The 19,458-nt window shown below is 44.4% G+C and overlaps 1 protein-coding gene and 2 pseudogenes across 2 annotated transcripts; 2 read left to right on the top strand and 1 right to left on the bottom strand.

Annotated features, from left to right (window-relative positions):
- Positions 1-3,213: 3,213 nt before the first annotated feature.
- On the bottom strand, positions 3,214-5,420 carry LOC136504805 (protein SOB FIVE-LIKE 5-like). 2 transcript variants are annotated; one of them, XM_066499814.1, is made up of 4 exons: positions 4,841-5,420; positions 4,616-4,726; positions 4,439-4,530; positions 3,214-4,314 (listed from the first exon to the last, which is right to left on the bottom strand). In XM_066499814.1, the coding sequence occupies exons 1-4, from the start codon at positions 5,237-5,239 to the stop codon at positions 4,230-4,232; spliced, it is 687 nt and encodes a 228-aa protein (XP_066355911.1). In that variant the 5' UTR covers positions 5,240-5,420; the 3' UTR covers positions 3,214-4,229. The 2 variants fall into 2 exon arrangements, with proteins under 2 accessions (XP_066355911.1, XP_066355921.1); XM_066499824.1 differs by having other exon boundaries at positions 3,215-4,314; positions 4,447-4,530.
- A 7,497-nt stretch (positions 5,421-12,917) lies between these two features.
- Positions 12,918-14,179, top strand: LOC136468030 (uncharacterized; annotated as a pseudogene).
- Positions 14,180-15,103: 924 nt separating this feature from the next.
- LOC136468020 (uncharacterized) lies at positions 15,104-18,795 on the top strand (annotated as a pseudogene).
- The last annotated feature ends 663 nt before the right edge of the window (positions 18,796-19,458 follow it).

Raw genomic sequence — 19,458 nt, 5'->3', positions numbered from 1 at the left:
CTCCTTAGCGACGCTTTGTTCTTCCTACACGTGCACGGGCTCCGCGCCCCGCGTTATGGTTAACGGGCTAGCTAGGGCTGGAGACTCAGCTATACACTAACTGGTCGGACAGTTAATATTAAGTATAAACACAAACTTCACATTAATACTGATGTTACAAAGCACCAACTGCTTTATCACATCATGCTCATTTACAAATGACTGCTGAGCGTCATTTTCTCCATAATTTATTACTTTGTACATCATGTACTACCGTTCTATATATTTATATTGCAGGGATCTCGAGCTACGCTCGGGGACTTCGTCGCTCGCTCCTCGAGCTGTGCTCGGGGACTGCCTCGATCACTCTCCGACCACGGCTCAGGGACTTCGTCACTCGCTCCTCGACCTGTGCTCGGGGACTGCCTCGATCACTCTCCGACCACGGCTCGGGGACTTCGTCGCTCGCTCCTCGACCTGTGCTCGGGGACTGCCTCGACCGCTCTCCGACCATGGCTCGGGGACTTCATCGCTCGCTCCTCGACCTGTGCTCGGGGACTGCCTCGGCCACTCTCCGACCACGGCTCGGGGACTTTGCGTCTCGGCTACATGCGACAGGCAACTCGCATACAGTTGGGGATATTTTTTCGCACTTAGACCTTACTACAAGGCTCATACCTCGCCTTCCAGCAAGCTCGGGGACTATATCGGTACGATGCACCTGCCGGTGCATCTCGTATCGCCTGTACGACGATTGGATTCTCAATTTAACTAGGAATTCTTTTTAGACCCTGGCACCACGTGACTACGTCACCTACTACCAGGCTCGGGGACTAAGTGGGCACACTTCACCTTGCGGTGAATGTGCTCGATCTGATGATCAAAGACGCTACGCTTCAAGACGCACTTACATTTCTTTTCAGAAATACAAGTGGGCACACTTCCCAGGATGGAAATCCTTTTCTTTCTTCTTAAGAGCACCATACATCCTTCGGACAACCTACTTCTCCGGCGACAACGGTGGTCGAAGATGTCAAGAACTCAAGCCTCACTGTTCGGAGAAGGTTGAAAGGGCGTGTCGCATTAGAATACATGGCGCTCGGGGACTAGCTGTGGGGGATATACCCCCGGGTACCACAAGATGGTACATGGGCCGCACCATCCGAGGTGGCCCGGCCCGTAAGATCAAGGCGTGCACATCAAGATTACAAGTCGTATTAGATATTGTAATAGTACCAAATTGGATACTTTACTTGTAACCTTGTCTCTTCGGAGTATATAAGGAGAGACAAGGGTCCCCTAGAGGACAGGTTAATATGTATACATCTCAATACAATACACCAAAGACACAGGACGTAGGGTATTACGTCGACCAGACGGCCCGAACCTGTCTAAATCGTTGTCTCTGCGCCTTGTGTCACCATCTGGTTCCTGATTACACGCATCCTACCGATAATCTACCACCACGGGCACCCCCCTTGGTGGACTGCCGACCATATTTCATCGACACCCCCAAATCGCCCGGCCGCCGTCCCCACCGCTTGGCCTGCCTACCTCCCGGGGCCCCTTCTTTTTTCTAAGTTCGCCGGAGTTGAGAGAGAGAGAGAGGAGAAGCTTGCCGGAGTTGGGAGAGAGAGAGGAGAAGCTCGCCAGAACCTTAACTCACAGATCTAGGAGGAGGAACCGCCTACCTCGCTGGCGTCGCCGCCACCGGATGGGACAGAGGGAGGAGCCTCATGGGGAGGAGCGCGAGCGCGTCGGGGCGCATGGGGAGCGTGCGCGGGCAAGGCCCGGGCGTCGTCGCCCGAAGCTTTCCTTAATCTCAGGCGTTTGAGACGTAGGAAATGTGCAAAAAAAAAGGTACTCCCTTCGTCCCCAAAAAATATGATCCTGTGGTTTAAATCTTGTCCCAAAAACATGTAAATCTAGGTTGGAGATAAGCTTTATGGTGGGACCCACCAATAAAAAATACACATGCAATTGAAAAATCATGTTAACTCTACACTTCTAGTGAAAATTCTAGATGGTTCTTTTGAGTTTCATGTGTGTTGAGAAGGAGACAGCAAGGGCACATGCATAATTTTACATATTCACTAACCTGGCCTTGAAAAAAAGATTTTACGTGTTTTGTGGGGCGGAGGGTGTATTAATAGCGGAACTGTAAATATATTCCCACACCAACAGGATGGCAGATGTGGTATGGGTATAGTACAGCAGCGGAGCGGAGCAGCAGGAGTATGTTCTCAACTGTAGTAGCGGGCATAACGAAAGATGCTTACCACTTCCTGCAAGGCTGCAAAGGCAACGCAATTTTCAAGTCGGCTCGCCGTGTCATGCCCCGTGAGGGTACATCGGTTTCGATGTATAAATATCGATCGGTCTTGCCAAACAAATGGTCGGAGCCGGGCCGGTGACGAGGCTCGCTCGAGAGCCGTGGGGCGGATCGGCCTCGGCGCCGGGCGTTGCGGCAGGTGGCGTCCGGCGCACGGATCGAGCTGCCGGGCTGAGGCCGAGCACGCACTTGGCCGCTGGCGACGGCCAACGGAGGCTGGAGGCCCGGGCATGCCGCGCGGCTCGCTGGAGGCTGGAGCGCAGCGCCGTGCGCGCAGGCAGGCAGGCAGGCAGGGCCGCAGGGGTCGCAGTTACGCAGCACCGCGCCTGTCGCCGGTTTGTAGCTTACCGCAACCGTGCACCGAGCCACGGGACCTCGCGCGGACACAAGTACTCGCCGCGCACATGCCGCTCCCCGACGCTTTAAAGAATTGGCTAGAGAGATCTTCGGCCTGTTCGCCGGTCGGTTTCTGGGCTGGTTTAGACTGGCTGGTGCTGATTTATTATGAGAGAAAAACACTGTTGACTGGCTGGTTTGGGCTGGCTGAAACCAACAAGCGAACAGACTGCTTGTGCTGAAGCTGAAGCAGTACGGGGGTGTTTGGTTACGTTACATTAAATATTTAGATATTAATAAAGAGAATTAAATATAGATTAATTACAAAACCAATTATATAGATGGAAGCTAATTTGTGAGACGATTTTTTAAGCATAATTAATCTATTATTAGCACATGTTTACTGTAGTAATACGTTGTTAAATCATGAACTAAATAGGCTTAAAAGATCAATCTCGCAAATTAATCGCAAGTTATGTAATTAGTTTCGTAATTAATCTATATTTAATACTCTATACGTGTGTCTGGCATTCGATGTGACCGGAATTTTAGGAGACGTCCGTAGTGGCCCGGAGCCACACACACTACTCGGATACGCTCCCCCTTCGGCAAGTCGCCATTGCTTTCGAATCACCACTGTAGCCTCGATCGCCTCTACCAGCTTGGCATCGACTGGGATCTGGGGGCCTCGAACCGTGCCGCTTCCGTTTGGGAGGATCACACACGACAAAAGACACGCATGGCCACTACCACTAGCTAGGGAGTACTATCAATGAGTATTTTTTTTCCTAGGGGAGAAAAAGAAAATGGTCGCTATATATGCCGACTACTAGTAAAGAAGACCCAAACAAATGGTGGCACGAAGGAAATCTGAAGGCCTTGTTGTTTAGTGGCGCCGTGCGCGGGGGCTTTTAGAGGTCCAGGCTGGTCCTAAGATCATTTCGCGGATAATGACACTCCCGTTGGTTGGTTGGCCAGCATTCATGGTGCGAGGTGTGCGCTGAATCTTCTGTTGCAAATATCTAGAAGTGTGAGCAGTAGATGGTTCGATCGATCGAGGGCACGGATCCGCCGGCCGGTTGACGTCAACGTTCGCCAAACAGGGACAGCGCTGCGCAGGCTATTCCTACTGACTTCCGGGAGAGGATCAGAGGATCATGCACATACTACAACACACAGTGACAAAAGCCGCGAGGTGCAAAAGGGATTTCACGTCGGCGCGCATGTTTTTGCTTTTGTTTTTGTTTTGTTTTGTTTTTCCTCAGGTTGTTGTTTCCCACTGCAATGACAGCTAAAAAGTGGGAGACTAACAGGCGCAGATAGGGAGGAACAACAGCGCAAACAGGCGCAGAGAGCCACAGTGGAAAACACACACAAGGGAGACATGGGGAGAGAGGTGGCAAAGCAGGTGGGGATTAATGGACGCAACGCAAGGGAAGATCTCTTGGAGGTCTGGAGAACAGGAGAAGATTTGCAAACGCACTCGTCGAGCCTGCCTCCCTCCCTGCCTGCTCATCTCTTATGGCTTCCACGGACAGGGACAGGGACAGAACAGAGCCGCCGAGCAAGCCACGGACATCCTTCACTCCAACCGGCATCGGCAGTCACCACCTTCGATCAACACGCGGCAGTCACCACCTCTTCTTCTCCGACGCATCTCTGCACACCTGCAGAAATGTTTTCTTTTGGTAAGCTTAGATATACAAATCCAGCAAGGATGGTGGCTATACATATGACAGTTTGTCTGAACAAGAAACAGAGCAGCGCGCTGGAACCGGAACGAATGCTCACTCACTCACCTGTCTTCTGGGCATCGGCTTGACGGGAGCCGGGGAGTACTGCATTTGCATGTAGCCGCTCAAAGCAGCTCCATTTAAGGGAGCCTGCAAGAATAGGAAAATGCAGAGCCAAATTAGTCGGCACCGTAAGCGAGACCTTGATGTCGGGCATGAGCAGTGAGTGGCGCACCTTGAATCCCGTCGTGGTGGAGAAGGCGTAGGAGAAGTCGGCGGCATTGCTGATCTCTGTCATCCGGGCGTCGGCGCCGCCATAGCCATTGTCCTCCCCCGAGTTCATCGCCTGCAAATTAAGAAGCAAACGCGTCGTCACTAATCACGAAGGACAGGGGGACGGATTGGAAACACGATGCGTATGCGCAGCGCATGTGCACGCCACGTACTCCTAGCTACCTACCTTGGAGTAGCCAAATAAGGCCGGCGAACTGGCCGTGTCCTCAAGCAGGGACGCGGTGGCGGCCCTCTTGCTCTGCCGCCTCGCCGCGGCGGTCGTCTCCTCCCGCCTCCCTCTCCTCTCCGCATTGGCGTGCACCGCGGCGGCCCCACCTTCGACGTCGTTGCCGGCGGAGCTCTGCTGGCGCGGGCCGGAGGAGGCGTCGGAGATCATAGACAGGTCCTCCTCCTCCGAGTAGTCGCAGTAGTACGGCTGCCGCGCCTTGCCGTGATGGAACCGAGCGGTGCCGCAGGAGTAGGAGGAAGTGTGGTCGTCGAGGTAGGTTGTCCAGCCGGACTGGCAGCCGCTGCTGCACTCGGAGCTCGCCGCCGCCGTCGCCGTCGCCAGCTCCTCCTCGTCCATTCCTTCTCCCACCGCACAGCTGCCGGCCCTCGAACAATGCCACACGCCGCGGCGTCCCTGCCTGTCTGTCTACGCTCTCTACTACGCTCCCACCCGTCCACCACCCCTAACGAATCCCTCACGAGCGAGCGAGCGAGCTGCAGTGGTCAAGTAGACTAATTAGAGTAGCGGCAGTACACGAGCGGTGTTGTGTTGTGTTGTGTTAGCGCCGGGGGTACTGCTAAAGTAGTAGGAGGCGGAGGAGAGCCGCCTGCGGAAGACGGTAGGCCCCACACCGGGCGTGGCAGCCTCACTGACAGGTGGGGAGACGTGGCGTGGGGCCTGGCGTCGGCAAGGAAGAGGCGGAGCGGGGAGCGAGGACGTGCGGGACAGCGAGGCAAGGGCCAAGGGGACGACGGGACGGAACCCCGTGGCGGGGGCGTACGCAACTGTTACATGTGGTCCGGGCGAATCCCGTGACGGGGGGCAACGGCGGAGCGGGAGCGGGAGCGGGCGCGCCTCGCCAGACGCCACGCGTTCCGGTCGGGCTCGGCCTCGTCTGACTCCGGCGTCCCGCCCAGCCCAGCCGTACGCCCGCCGCCCGCCGGGTCGCGCCACGCCTGGGGTCTTGGAGGGCGATCCGGGGGCAACGCGCGGTGGTTGGTGCCAGCTCCACAGTGCCGGAACTGTCCGGCGCGCGCACCGGGCCGTGCCGCACGGCCGAAACGCCCATCCGTCCGCGCGCCCGCGTCGCCTACCCTTTTCACCTGAGATGAGATGAGCCATGCGGCGAGCGGCCGGGGGCGGCGCGACTGCCGGTGACGGTTGATTTCGTTTGGGTACACACACTGCTTGGGGGCGTTGCTGCCTACGGTACTCTCTGGCGTAAGTACGTGCCCGAGCGACGTATCACCAATCGGACCAGGCGATTTTGGTGGCCGGTTTCTTCTTGTTGGGCGTGCGTCCGAGCACGACAACGGGACAGACTGGAGTGACGTGATTCCGTTCGGTGATGTGCGCTCTAGCTGGCGTGTTTAGTGTGATCGTGATCTGGTACGCGCAGCAGTATCTGCGCCGCTCGAAGAAGAGCAGAAGCCGTAGGTACGACGACGACGACGACACTGTGAAAAACGGAACTATATATTGACTTGGACGAGCTATGGCCACTATGTGATGCTCCCGTGGACTCCTGAAAGCTGAAAGTGAGGTGACGTGCATCAACTCCAGGTGACATCGCCATGTGGGGGTAAATTTTGTTGCTTGTTGAGCATCAACACGGCTTCTTTGAGCATGACTTATCAGTCAATGAATAGTATTTTTCTTTCGTAACAAATTAGCTAATAATACTTTCAACCATAGTCTATCAGCCAAACGAACAGGACATTTAATTCTGTGAACCGCGCTGCTGGAGTCTGGAGAAGGAGAACGCACCACACAGTGCACTTCGAGTCTCTTCGATAGAAGCACACAAGCAAGCACGGGAGCCAGCTCAGCTCGCTGTGCTGGAGAACGCTCGTGGACGGGGGGAGAGAGAAGACGACAAGAAGAAAACGCCTGGCAAAATCAGCAGGGGAACAGAGAATGGACCCTCTCGGCCGGCCCAACCCAACCTGGTGCAGTGCTTAGGACCTGGCCAGGTTTAGCGTCTTAATTTCGCCTATGAGAAAAGCCGTGCCGTTCAGAGTCTATTGTTGCTTCAGCCTCTTTTTTCACAGATGGATCCGATCCAAGTTGAGGGCAGAGTACCTAGTCCTTTTTAGACACAACTTCTTTTATAGCTAACCGGATTAGCCCAGGCATGCATAACTAGTAGATTCAATGCTCAGAAAAGTGCTCAGGTCCAGATTGACAGGACGATACTCATCAGAGGATACTCATGAGTACATTCTCTTAGTATTTTTATAAAACGAAATACTAACATATTCAGTTACATATATTATATAGACACACACACATTCTTTTCACATTTCATCGACAGGATCAGGATCTATCTGCAGCACCAAATAGGCCCCCCGCAAATGCTTTTCTGATGTATGTCAAAAGGAGGAAAAGTAACCACTGTAGCGCGTACGAAATTTGTGCTACATCTGTTATCCATGATCCAGGGCTATGACTTTTCTAAGGAGTCTCACTTTTACCAAGTTCTTGTTTATTTACTCCTCTCTTAGCAGTTAGCACCAATCCATTAATAGATACTACTACTATGGTCATTTAAAATAAGGAATCTTGTTATTAGGAGTACATTCTTCGGCAAGTACTAACTCATTTTTCTCTCCTTTCGATTTTCATTGGCACCAATAAAAATACCATTATTGGCCGTCCAACAATTGTTGAGGGCCCGCTGACTTTGTATTTAGCCATGCAACTCTCTAAAGTCAGAAATTTTATACCACAAAATCACCGATACAGAACAAATTTGACCATCTAGTTTCATAGATGGTTTTATATTTTTTTTGAAAATAATAGAGATTGGTTTAGTTAAAAAAATCATAACTAATTCATCTTCAGAAAATATGAAACCAGTACCAAAACATTTCTAAAAGTATAGCCATCGGTTCATGCTCTATTTTAAGTTATTGGTGTTTTATTTACTCCTATTCTAGTGATTTATTACTCATAGTCGTTCTCTTTACTTATTTAAATCATCACTTTGCACTATATTATACCAAATAGAGACCTAGAGAATCCATAACAGACTACAAGTAAACAAAACATTTAGAAGACGACACCAATCTCACAGGTGCCATGCTCCACAACATGTAGAACATATTTAGCTATTGCAACTAGTATGGTATACTAGTACGCTACTAAATCCGTTCTAAATTATAGTTCGTTTGATTTTTTTATCCCAAGTTTGACAACACGTCTTATTTAAAAAATTATGCTAAATATCACTTTTTTTTTGTTGTGGCTTGCTTTATTAACAAAAGTTCTTCAAGAATGACTTAAATTTGACTATGTTTGCATAAATTTTTTGAATAAGACGAGCAGTCAAATTTGGGATTAAAAAAATCAAATGAATTATAATTTAGAACGGAGGGAGTATTATACAAGTGCCTATTTTTTTTAACGATCCGACGACGTTGCTAGCCTAATCAACTCAACAACAAAAAGTGGCAGACAGTACATGAACCTATCGCCTGAGATCTCAGGTGACTGATTTTTAGCACATATGTTAAAAAATACCATAATAAAACATAAAAAGCTATATTTTGCATGTGTGATTCTTTGCTTTGGCTCACACGAATTTTGTGGCCATCGGATCTGGCTCTGGCGTGATCTCTGCCCTTCTTCACCCCCCCCCCCCGGTCGGCCGTTTGCGTTTTGCTCTCTGCACGGTCTGGCCCACTTGTTAGCTCATTTTTTTGGCAAACGCGTGTATTTACTGTTTTGAACTTTTCATTTCCTTTCCCCCTGCCCTTTCGTCTCGCCCACATCATTGGCGGTGGCGGAGGCGAACCTGAGGTGGAGCGGCCTCTCCGTCGGCGATTCGCCGTCATTGGTGACTTCTTCCTCCATTTCTCGATTAGATGTCGTAGATCCTTTGGCTCTCGAGTTGATTTGGTCTGTGTTTTCTTCTTTTTATCCCTTGGTGCAATAGGTGGCTGAGTTTTGGGCGCTGGCGGAGGCGTACCTGAGTCAGAACAGTCTTTCCGTCATCGATTCGCCGTTATTAGTGAGTTCTTCCTCCATTTCTCTATCAGAAGTTGTAGATCTTGTGAATCTCGTCTTTTGATTTGCTTTGTGTTTTCTTCTCTTATCCCTTTGGCGCAGCAGGGCGGCGGTGTGTGGTCGCTTCGTGGAACTTCAATTTGCTGTCATTGGTGAGTTTCTCCCCTCATGTTTGTTTCGATTTGGCTCAAGCGAAGCGGAGTTCGAGGTCAAGTTGGAGTCCTAGGTTGAGTTGTACTCGGAGTCGTAGGCTGAAGCTGAGTCGGTCTTTGCAGTTGGTGTTGTTACCCTGATCTAAATGACTTGTTGGATTTACGGTGAGTTGGACTCATAATCTTTTCTCCTGCGTTGATTTAGTTTTGTCGGTGTTTTGAGTTACCACCGACAAGTAAATTTCTAGTATTGCCTGTTTGGCTCGGATGGTGTGCTTAGAGAACACGAGGTTTATACTGGTTTGGGCAGAAAGTCCCTACGTCCAGTTCGTCGCTGCTGCTCGTGTTACTAGCACTAAAAGTTTGTAGTAGGGGTACAAACATGCGAGAGAGGGAAAGGATCCCAAGTGTCTGGTGGAAGGAGTGAACGGGTGCTGAGAGCTCGATCACTACTCATCCGTATGTTTGTGTGGTGTTCTTGTGTGTTTCTGGATCTGGATCGATCGGCCCCCCTCATGGGGCGTCCTGCTTTCCCTTTTATAGGCCAAGGGAAAGCGCGGGTTACAGCGGAGGAAAAGGAGAAGAACGAGAGAGAGAAAGGCTTCTAGGAACAATGGGTCCTTCTTCTCCTTCATGCGGGTCCCATCGATACTGTAGATGTCAACAGGGATAGCTCTACGTGACGGGCCTGTCCGTCACTGGCGCCATGCGTAGGCGTCTTCTACCGGTCATGGCGTTCCATCCCGTCTCGGTGGACATCGTGGTGAACTGACGCGCTTGTCATCGTTCGTACGAGGGTTAGGTAGAATAACACTGGCATGCCCGACACTGTTCTTGATGTGAACCCTCAGGTATGGCCCGTTATGGCCACACGTTATATCGAGGCGTGCTAGTCTTTTCTCTGGTGTTAGAGTTTTGACCCAGGCCCATACGCTTGGACCTGGAGTGGTTGGCGGCAGTATGGGTCTCCGTCGGGCGAGATGAAGCATGAACCCAAGGGTCGAGCGAGACGAAGCCCATGGCCTCGGGGTCGAGCGAGGCGGAGCCCGTAGCCTCGGGGATGGGCGAGGTGGAGCCCGTGGCCTCGGGGTCGGGTGAGGCGGAGCCCGCCCCTAGAGGTTGGGTGAGGCAGAGCCCACGCACCTGAGGTCGGTCGAGACAGAGCACAAACCTAAGGGTCGGGTGAGGTGGAGCCCGCGGCCTCGGGGTCGGACGAGATGGAGCCCCCGACCTAGAGGTCGGGCAAGGCGGAGCCCACCCCCAGAGGTCGAGCGAGGCGAAGTCCATGCACCTGGGGGTCGGTTGGAGCTATAGTCGCGCTCTTGACTGCTCGGATAAATCAATATTGATGACCATTAGCTTCTCCTCTTCGGGTATCATAGTATTGGTCCCCAACAAGTTTGTCTTTGTTGAGTTGTGCATTGTGTTGATAATTAGCAGTTCTAGATCTAGCTTGCCAGTTTTTTTCTTCATCATACGCAGTTTGTTTTGGTTAGGGTTTCGTTATGTTTGTTATTTATAAAACTGATTGAATTGGATTGTTTGTCTGTCGGAATTGAGTCATGGTTGTTCTTAGTAGTAATTGGATGTATGCTGTGGATTCTGAATTTGTATTGTAATTTTACTCCTTCATGTGTTTTGTTGCTCTTTTATTACTCTAATGTGGGCTTTTTTATGAGCTTTATAATCAGTTTTATTACTCATTTTATTCTATTTGATGGTCTTTTAGTTTAGTTTGTTATTCAATGGTTTGTACGGGGTCTAATAATGCCTTATAATTAGATTGCTGGTGCTTTGTTTTTTGTTCATTTGATGCAATAACTTGTAGCTTTTCAAGTGAAGAAGAAAACTGATTATTAGAGGTTCTATTTGTCTGCATTCATACTATAGCTGCAATAGCTAATGGTGCTTGAGTTCTTTTCTTTTTTTCAGAGTTTTTTTATGTAACTATTCTAATTTTAAGTTTACATGGCATTTCAAGTTTACATTCCATTTCAATTTTATTTAGAAAACTGATTATATTTGTTTGCTTGCGGTTAGGTGGTTTAGTTAATTTATATAGTTGGTCTATTTTGGTTTTAGAATGGATCGTTTAATTCTGTGGTTACTGTATACTTTAATTTCACTTATTGTTGTTCATTATATGTAATTGATATGTAATGTTGTTGTAACTACTTCTAAGTCTAATAGGTCTCTTGTCAATTTTTATGTTTGGTAATGTCTTTTATTTGTTTTGACTTTTAGTTGAATTTTTAATTTTTTGTTCATTCTTGCATGTGGTCAGTCCATTTTGTCGTTGCTTTATTATGTCTGTAATTAGCTTTGTAGTTTGCATTTGTTCATATATAGTCTTTTCAGTTTTATTTGTGGATGTGTTTCTGATTGTTCATCAGAATTTGACTATATTTTTTAGACAAATCCTTTTGAATTAGACACTCATATAAAATGTACGCAAATACATACTATATTGGAAATGCTACCGATCAATACTTGTATTTCTTTTTCATGACTTTTTTGAACTCATGATTTTTTTCATTAGATTGAGTTGTTTTTGTTTTGTTTCCGGCAATCCCTAGAACCTCGACTGGTGTATCCCGTCGTGCAAGTTGAGATGGAAAAATTGCGTTATACACGACATAGGAGAGGCCCATATGTGGACAGCCGCATGTGGTTACATCAATTCTGCTCCCCACCTCCACCCCGTCCCGATCCCCACCCGCCCCCCGTGAAGCAAATCCTGTTTTCACAGAGGTGTTGCTGACCAAGGATGATGTTTGTGCCATCCGCCTCTAGACGTTAGCTGACAGAAGCCAGGAGGACAATGCAGCTAGCTCAGTGGATGCCACCCCGACGCTTCGTGCAATACCTTGCTCGCAATTCTTTCATCAGTATTGCATTTTTGAGTGGATCAGTCGCAATACCTCTTGTCCTCTTTGTTGTCGCGAGCTTCGTAGCCCAAATGATGATGATGATGTGGATGAGTAGGATTAGTTTTGAATATAATTTTTATTTTTTAATGAATACCAGCCATGGTTGCGTTGTAATCATATATGTTGAACGCTGAAATATAAGTATGGCTTTGATATGTATATTGAAGATGTTTGATTTTTAGTTAAGTTCTTCTGTCTCTCTCTTTTTCTTTGTGTATGTGTGTCTACATCTGTGTCTATGCCATGTTTCATTTTTAGTTTTGTTTTTAGTTTTTTAAAATTGTTTCTGTGTGTGTGTCTATGTCTCTCTCTATATGTTCTATTTTTGTATTTTTGTTTGTCTTAGTCTCAGTTTATTTTTGTTTCAGTTTCTGTATTTCATAGCTTTGTTATCAGCAAAATACTATGCTTGGTCTAATCATCTAAAGGTTCAGATATTGTCTTTGATTATGGTAACATTGCATTTTATTTTTATCAAGCTAAAAGAATGAAACTAGTTTATATCTTAGCGTCCTAAAAATCTTGTCAGTTAAGACGTTCAGAGCACAAGCAGTAAAGTTCAGCAGTATGTCTTTGAGTGTTTGCTCTATTTTTTTTTGCTCATACAAAAGTCCACATGATATAATTTGTCTTGTTTTTTTATTTCTAGGATTTAAGTTTTAGGCGTCAGATGCAACTTTTTTGTCAATGTCTATTTTTAGGATTATTTAGGTTTAGTTGCTCAAGTAATTTTTGTTGTAGTCATTGTCAGATTTGTTTGTATTACCTTTTAGGTGATAGTTGTAGTAAGTGTCAACTTTGTTTGTTTTCTCCAGTCTCTCATGAACTTTTGTTAGTGGTTGGACCTGCTTTGAGTTCTGATCTATCAATGTTGTTTTTAAGATTGATTATTTTTTTCAAAAAAATTAGTTCTTATTGTGTTCTTATATTATGAGTTCATCTTAGATGGCTAGGAAAAGGAAGGCTACCTTTGTGGACCTTACAAGTAGCGATTATTCTGATGATCATGATGATGATGAGTTGTCTTTGCCTCTTGATTCTTCCGATCTAGATGAAAATGATGACTCCAATTATTATGATCTTGTTGATTCAAATGTAAGTATTTTTTTGTCCTCTGAATTGGTTGCATTTGTTCCATTTCATTGATATTTGTTTTTCTATGATTCATTTTCTCTTGGTCAATAATCTTTCAATGAAGCTTTGTACAAAGAGTATATGAAAGAAGTAAGGCTTTGTGTTTTTATTGTTTGTGTTTGTCATATTACCCCCTGCTCCTCTTATCCCAACTGTTATCCTATTTTGTTTTTTTTATTTTATTGTTCAGTGTTCTAGGCTAAAGTCTTTGAAGAAGAAGCTGTTGATGTCTTTGAGTCAGAATGTATGTATTGTTCTTGACTTTCTATTTCTATTTGAACTTTTCCTATCATCTTTTTTATTTTTTATTTTATTACTATGTTTACTAGTTTAGGTCAAAAAGAAGAAGTCTGATGGTAGACCTAACGTTGGTTTCTCAAGATTTTCTGTCACAGTGTTCTCTAATGTGATAAATTCTCTTTCTGAAGACCGTAAAGATGTGATTCGAAAGTATGGATTTGGTTCTCTTCTCTTGTTTGATAATTGTTCTGTGCCTAAAAATTTTGTTCATTGGGTTGCTCGCCTTGTGAACTATAACTATGGTGATATAGTTATTGATGGCAAGGTTATTTCTCTCATTAAGGAGGTTGTTCACTTGGTTCTTGACCTTCCATTTGGTGGATCTCCTGCTCTTGCTGATTATACTGCTGGCAGGCTTTGTTTGCTATCAAGATTTGGGAAGGATAATGTTCCTCCAATTAGTTTCTTTTCTGAGGCTCTTGTTTCTAAGAAAGAAATGTCTGATGATGATATGTTTGTTTGCTTCATTGTCGTTGCGATGAGTACTTTCCTTTGTCCCAATTCTTCTGTGGTTCCTTGTCACAATTTTTTTGGCATCTTTGAAGACCTTGATCAGATTCGATCTTATGACTGGTGTAGATATATCCTATCTTGGTTGCTTGAGTATATCAAGTTATTCAATCAGTTGAAGAGTTGCAAATCTACTTAGCAAACTACTCTTGGTGGTTGCCTGTACTTCCTTGCTATAAGTTTTTCCTTTGTTGTTACTTTTTTATTTATGTTCATGTATGTTTTATTTTTTATTTATATTGTTGTTAGGTTCTATATATTGATCATGTCGATTTTGGATCTCATCAAGTCGCTTCCACTATTCCTCGAATATCTATATGGAAAAAAGATATGATTAAGTAGTATGCAAGTCTTGGCAAGAGACAAGAAAGTTGTTTTGGGTACTGTCGTTGTTTCGAACAAACACCGGCTAGTAAATTTATGATTATTGCGCGTTAGGCCCGGATGGTGCACTAAAGGACATGAGGTTTATACTGGTTCGAGCTGAACGTCCCTACATCCAGTTTGCTGCTGCTGCTCGTGTTATTAGTACTGAAAATGGTTCGTAGTAGGGGTACAAACAGTCGAGAGAGGGAGGAGTCCCAAGTCTCTGATGGAATGATAAAAAAGAATGCCAAGAGCTTAGTTGCTGCTCAGTTGTGTATGAAGTGTCGTGTGTGTTCAACTAATCCGTCAAGAGTAGGTCCCCTTTGTTGGAGGAATCGCACCCCCTTTTATAGATGAAGGGGACGACTTTACAAGTGAGAAAGAAAGGGTGCATATGCTACCGAGCCTTGTTGTCCATGCCTACCGAGCCTTGTTGCCCACACTGGTGGGTACCAGATAATGGTAGGCGCCTACAACACTATCGATGTCACTGTAGAATGTCAGGGTGGCTGTAGAGTACTGCTCCGTGTAGGGTATGGTCCCTGGTACAGTGGTTTTGACTTGTGAGCCTTGCCTTGGCTTTCTCCGCACATCTTCTGGTTCCTACTGAGCGGACATCCCCGGTCGGATGGCTCTAGTTGGCTCTAAGTGTGCCGATCGGAGAAGAGCTGTGAGTAGGGTTCCTATGAGCCCCGGTCGGAGGGACACGAGGTCGGAGTTGGAAGTAGCGCTTTGGGCTAGGCCTTCCGATTGGAGAGGGCGTCCGGAGGCTGAAGCGAGTGCTCCGATCGGAGTGGTGGGCCCAAGGGGTCATCGAGCAGATGCCGCTCCTTTCGGACCACGACGCGGTGACAGTACATCCGTCATTGTAGAGGGCGCGAGTCTCTTCCTGGACCGTAGTGGTTGTCGTATGTCTATGTTAGGTTCCGTGTCTGAGGGCCGAAGGCGGCGCCTACAACACTATTTAGACTCTGTAATACCGGAATGGTCTAAAGCGCCCATCCTGTTGTACCCTAGTGGTACTTTTCCTGCCGCGGCGTAGGGCATGGTCCTTGGTGCTGTGTTTGACTCGAATGTCATGTCATACCCTATGCTCATCCTTATGAAGGAGCAGGGTGTACTTGTAGGGCGAGGCAGAGGTGGCCCTTGGTAGTCGGGCGAGGCAGAATCTGCCCTCAGCCGTCGGGCGAAGCGGAGGAGGCCCTTGGCCATCGGGCGAGGCGGAGCCTACCCTCGGACATCGAGTGAGGCGGAGCCTAGCCACCGGGGGTCGGGCGAGGCGGAACCAGTCTTCCGTCGTTCGGACAAGAGACGCAGTAATGTTCTCATCTGATCGGGAGTGTCAACGTTCAACGGTCATTAGTTCCACCTCATTAGGTACCCCGGTATTAGGTCCCCGACAGGTACCATCCTATTATGGATTATTCAAGGACCTGCTATGCTAAGCTAATTTTTTTCTTATCCTTTTTGTATTTTTTGTTTTTGCATAATTTTCCCATTTTTAAGGAGTTTGTTGCTTGCCTGTTTCTTTTTTTACTGAGCTAGGATACGTTTGTATGATTGCTTATGTCTATTGCGAAATGCATCTTTATTAGTTTCTTGTTTGATTTATTTTAGTCAGATTCTTTTCTCTTAGAAATTATAGAATGTGATTTTTAGTTTCTATGATTATTATAGTAGGTTTACACTTTACTTGTACTAAAGTTAAGGTGATTATTATGGTGTAACTCCTAGTTTTGATTAGTGTAAATTAAGATTGTATCCCTATTTTATATATGTTTTTGTACCTTTACATGTTCTTTTAGATATGCATCCTTTCAAACTTTATGTATTGAATGTTTTATATTTTTCCTATTATTTTTCCTTTAGGATATGAGCTTGCTTCCTCAAGTCCTGCACTAGACTATTGATAATGATTTTTTAGCAAGCTTGATTCTTATGCTCGTTGCAAGCTCCCTATAGAATTGAAGGATGCTATTCGCAAGCTTATTGAGAAGCATTGCTTGAATTGTGGTGTTTCTGTCAACTTTGACGTTAATTCGATTACTGCTTTGTCTGATGAAATGAGATTGACCTTTATCAAACTTTGGAAGCATGTGTATTCTGTTAGTGAGATGTCTTAGGTTTTAGTTTTGGAAGTTATCAGACTATTTTCTGATTCTATTGAAAAAGATGAGCACTTTGGTTCCCCTATTGGTGGGTTTGATGCTTCTCCTATTATTCCTGAAGCTGATCTTAGGGGCTCTAGTGTTAATTCTCATGGTTGGTTATTTTTTTGTTTTGTTTTTTTCATTGTTACTTTTTTATTACTTGTAGGTTCTCCTTTCACAGGAAAGTATGATCCAGATCTTGAAGTTCTTCATCCTTCTCAATATAAACTTCACCAAAACTTGAATGATGTATGTGTTTGTAGCTAATATCTTTTTTCTATTTGTTTTTTTACTCATGTAATTTACTTTTTTTTATTTTCTTCTCATCTTTTTTTGTAGCCTTCTAATGGTAATGTTGTTGATGGTGTGTCTAAGCTAAAGAAGAATTGTTAGTTTGTTTTGTTCTCTATTCATTTTCTTTCCTGTTTCAAGAAATTTTTATTTTCTAATACCTTATATACATTTTTCTTTTTATAGGTTATACTGACGTTGGTCCTAGCTCTCCTAAGCTTATGTCCAGTTCTAGGAATCCTCTTGGTGATATTTCTAATTCAAAGTCTTTGAGGAAAGGTTGTCTGAAGAAATCAGTTTCTATTGGGCTTCCCTATTCTACAGATCTTGAAAACAAGTATGCCCCTGATTCTATATCTCCTTCTCCTATGCCTGGGTATTCAAGATATTTTTCTCAGAAGGTTAGAGTTTTTTTCTTTTTAGATGTTTCATTTGTTTTTGTTCTTTGCTTATTTACTTTTTATACTCATTTTTTTATAATGATTTTTTATGTTTTCAAAGTGCTGGTTCAATGAAGAAGTGTGGCCTGCCAAATTCTAGTGTAAGTTTTTTATTTGATTTTGTATTTTTTTAAATGATGTTTTTGTATTTGTAATTTTCTATGATTTCTTTTCCTTTTTAGGCTCAATTGGTTATGCAGACCCTAGATTTTAGTCAGTGCTCTCCTTCCCCTCATCAAGCGGAACATCATTTGAATCCTCGCGGTTCTGGTGGTTCTTTGCCTTCTGCATCAAAGGCTCCAATTAATGTATTGTTGTTTCAAATTGTTGTTATTTTTCTAGATTCTTTGCTTTCTAGTCAGTGATGTTGTAGTTATCTATTCATTCTTCTTTTTCCTTATATAGGTTTCTCCAGAAGTTTTAGTTGTTGGTGCCAAATCTTCCCCGCATCTATTGGAGAAATGACTATGAAGACTAATGACATATACAATTCCAAATTAGATTTGGGTGGGTGCAGTAGGAGTAGTCCTAGTCAACACTTGAGCCATTCAACTCATGAGTCTTTGCCTTGTTATGCTCCTTTAAGCCATTCATTTGTATAGAAGTCTCAAGTTGTATCTACAGGTGGAAAGGTTCCTTTACATGGTCCTAACAGGTTTGTGAATCATGGCCCTCTGTTTCGCGGTGATTATGAGACATTTAAGTCTAAGTTCTATGAAGTCAGTAAGTCTAAAGTAGAAACTACAAGATTCTTTGTAAGTTGGCTTCTTCTGAGTTTCAGAGGTTAGTTCTTTTCCATTGATTGTATTTTGCTTATTTCGATGTGTTCTATAGCTTTTTTTTAATTTGTTTTGCATTGTGCAGTCAAGATGCAATGTCTTTGTCTGGTGTTCGCTGTACTTTTTGGTCTCTTGATTAATCTTTGAAACCTGAAGGTTTTGTCAATACTTTTGTTGTATCTTGTTTCTGATATAGCTTGTTTTCGAAGCCAAATGGTCATCCAAATTTCTCAAAAAGGCATTATTTCTTCTCAAACATTGGCGTAAGTTTTTCTTCTATCTTTTTTTAAATAAAATTTGATGATGTTTTTAATTTTTTTAACTAATGCACTTTATTTTGCATTATTATTAGGATAATATGTTATTGGATTATGAGGAAGCTGACCAGTAGTTGTTGCAACGATCTTTTAGAAGGTCTGCTAAGGCTAGACCAGTGCATCAATCTAATATGGTATTATCATTTTTTTGTTTTTGTTTTGCTTCTATTTATATTTCTTTATGTGTATTTAATTCTATTCATATGTTTTTCAGCTTTTCTTCCCTATATTGCATGAGAAGCATTGGTTTGTTTTTGTGGTTGACATTAATGATCGTTATTTTGTATTTCTTGATTCATTGTATAGCCGCAATTCTGAGTATCATCAAGATATTGAAGGAAGGCTTGTATGTACTTTCTTTTTTTCTCCTTTAGTTTGATTGTTTGTTATTTTTTAAAAAAAGTTTTGTTCTTGTGTCAATGTAGATAAACTCTTTTCAGTATCTTTGGAATAAATTTATTCAAGTTGACATGGATTCCAATTTTTATGGAGTTGAGTACCCTATTGTTCCTGAGCAGCCTTTTCATAATTCATAAGTATCTGTTATGTTGATTTTTTAATTTCAGTGCATATTATGTGGAGTTTATATTCTAATTTTTTGGCGGTTATGGTTGGTTGTTTTGTTGTCACGGCTATGTTTCATTTCTATAAGCATAGATTTTTTTTGTTTCTTCATTTTAATTGTTCTTTATTTTGTGCAATTCTAATTCTGGAATTTATGCTATGATGTTCCTTGAGCACTAGACGTCTCCTAGGGTCCTTTTAGGCAATATGTTTAGTCGTGAAGATATTCCATTTATCAGAGTTAAGATTGCAAATGAGCTATTTTTTCATCACAAGAACACTGGCATGAAACATCGTGTGTATGATTTCAAACTTTAGGTTTGTTTTGAAATTTTCATTTTTTAATCTTGTTGTTTCTATGTCGATATTCTAATTCACATCCCCTCCTCTATTGACAGGAGTAGAGTCTTCTGGTGCTTTAGTATATGATTCAAGGAGTTTGCAATCTGAATGATTCCTTTTTTTCAATTTCTTTGTCTTTTTTGGGCAGTTGCATCTGCCTTAGGAAATCTCGATATGGACTGAGTTCAATACGATGTTTTTGTCCATGTCTAAACTGCTGCATATGCTTACATGATAATAGAGGTTACATGATAATAGCTCTTTTGAAATATAAATAGGTCCTATTCTATGTC

Source organism: Miscanthus floridulus, chromosome 1 (assembly GCF_019320115.1).
Source record: "Miscanthus floridulus cultivar M001 chromosome 1, ASM1932011v1, whole genome shotgun sequence".
Lineage (NCBI taxonomy): Eukaryota > Viridiplantae > Streptophyta > Magnoliopsida > Poales > Poaceae > Miscanthus > Miscanthus floridulus.
The sequence above is the reverse complement of the archived record's forward strand: the minus strand, read 5'-3'. Positions and strand labels throughout refer to the sequence as shown.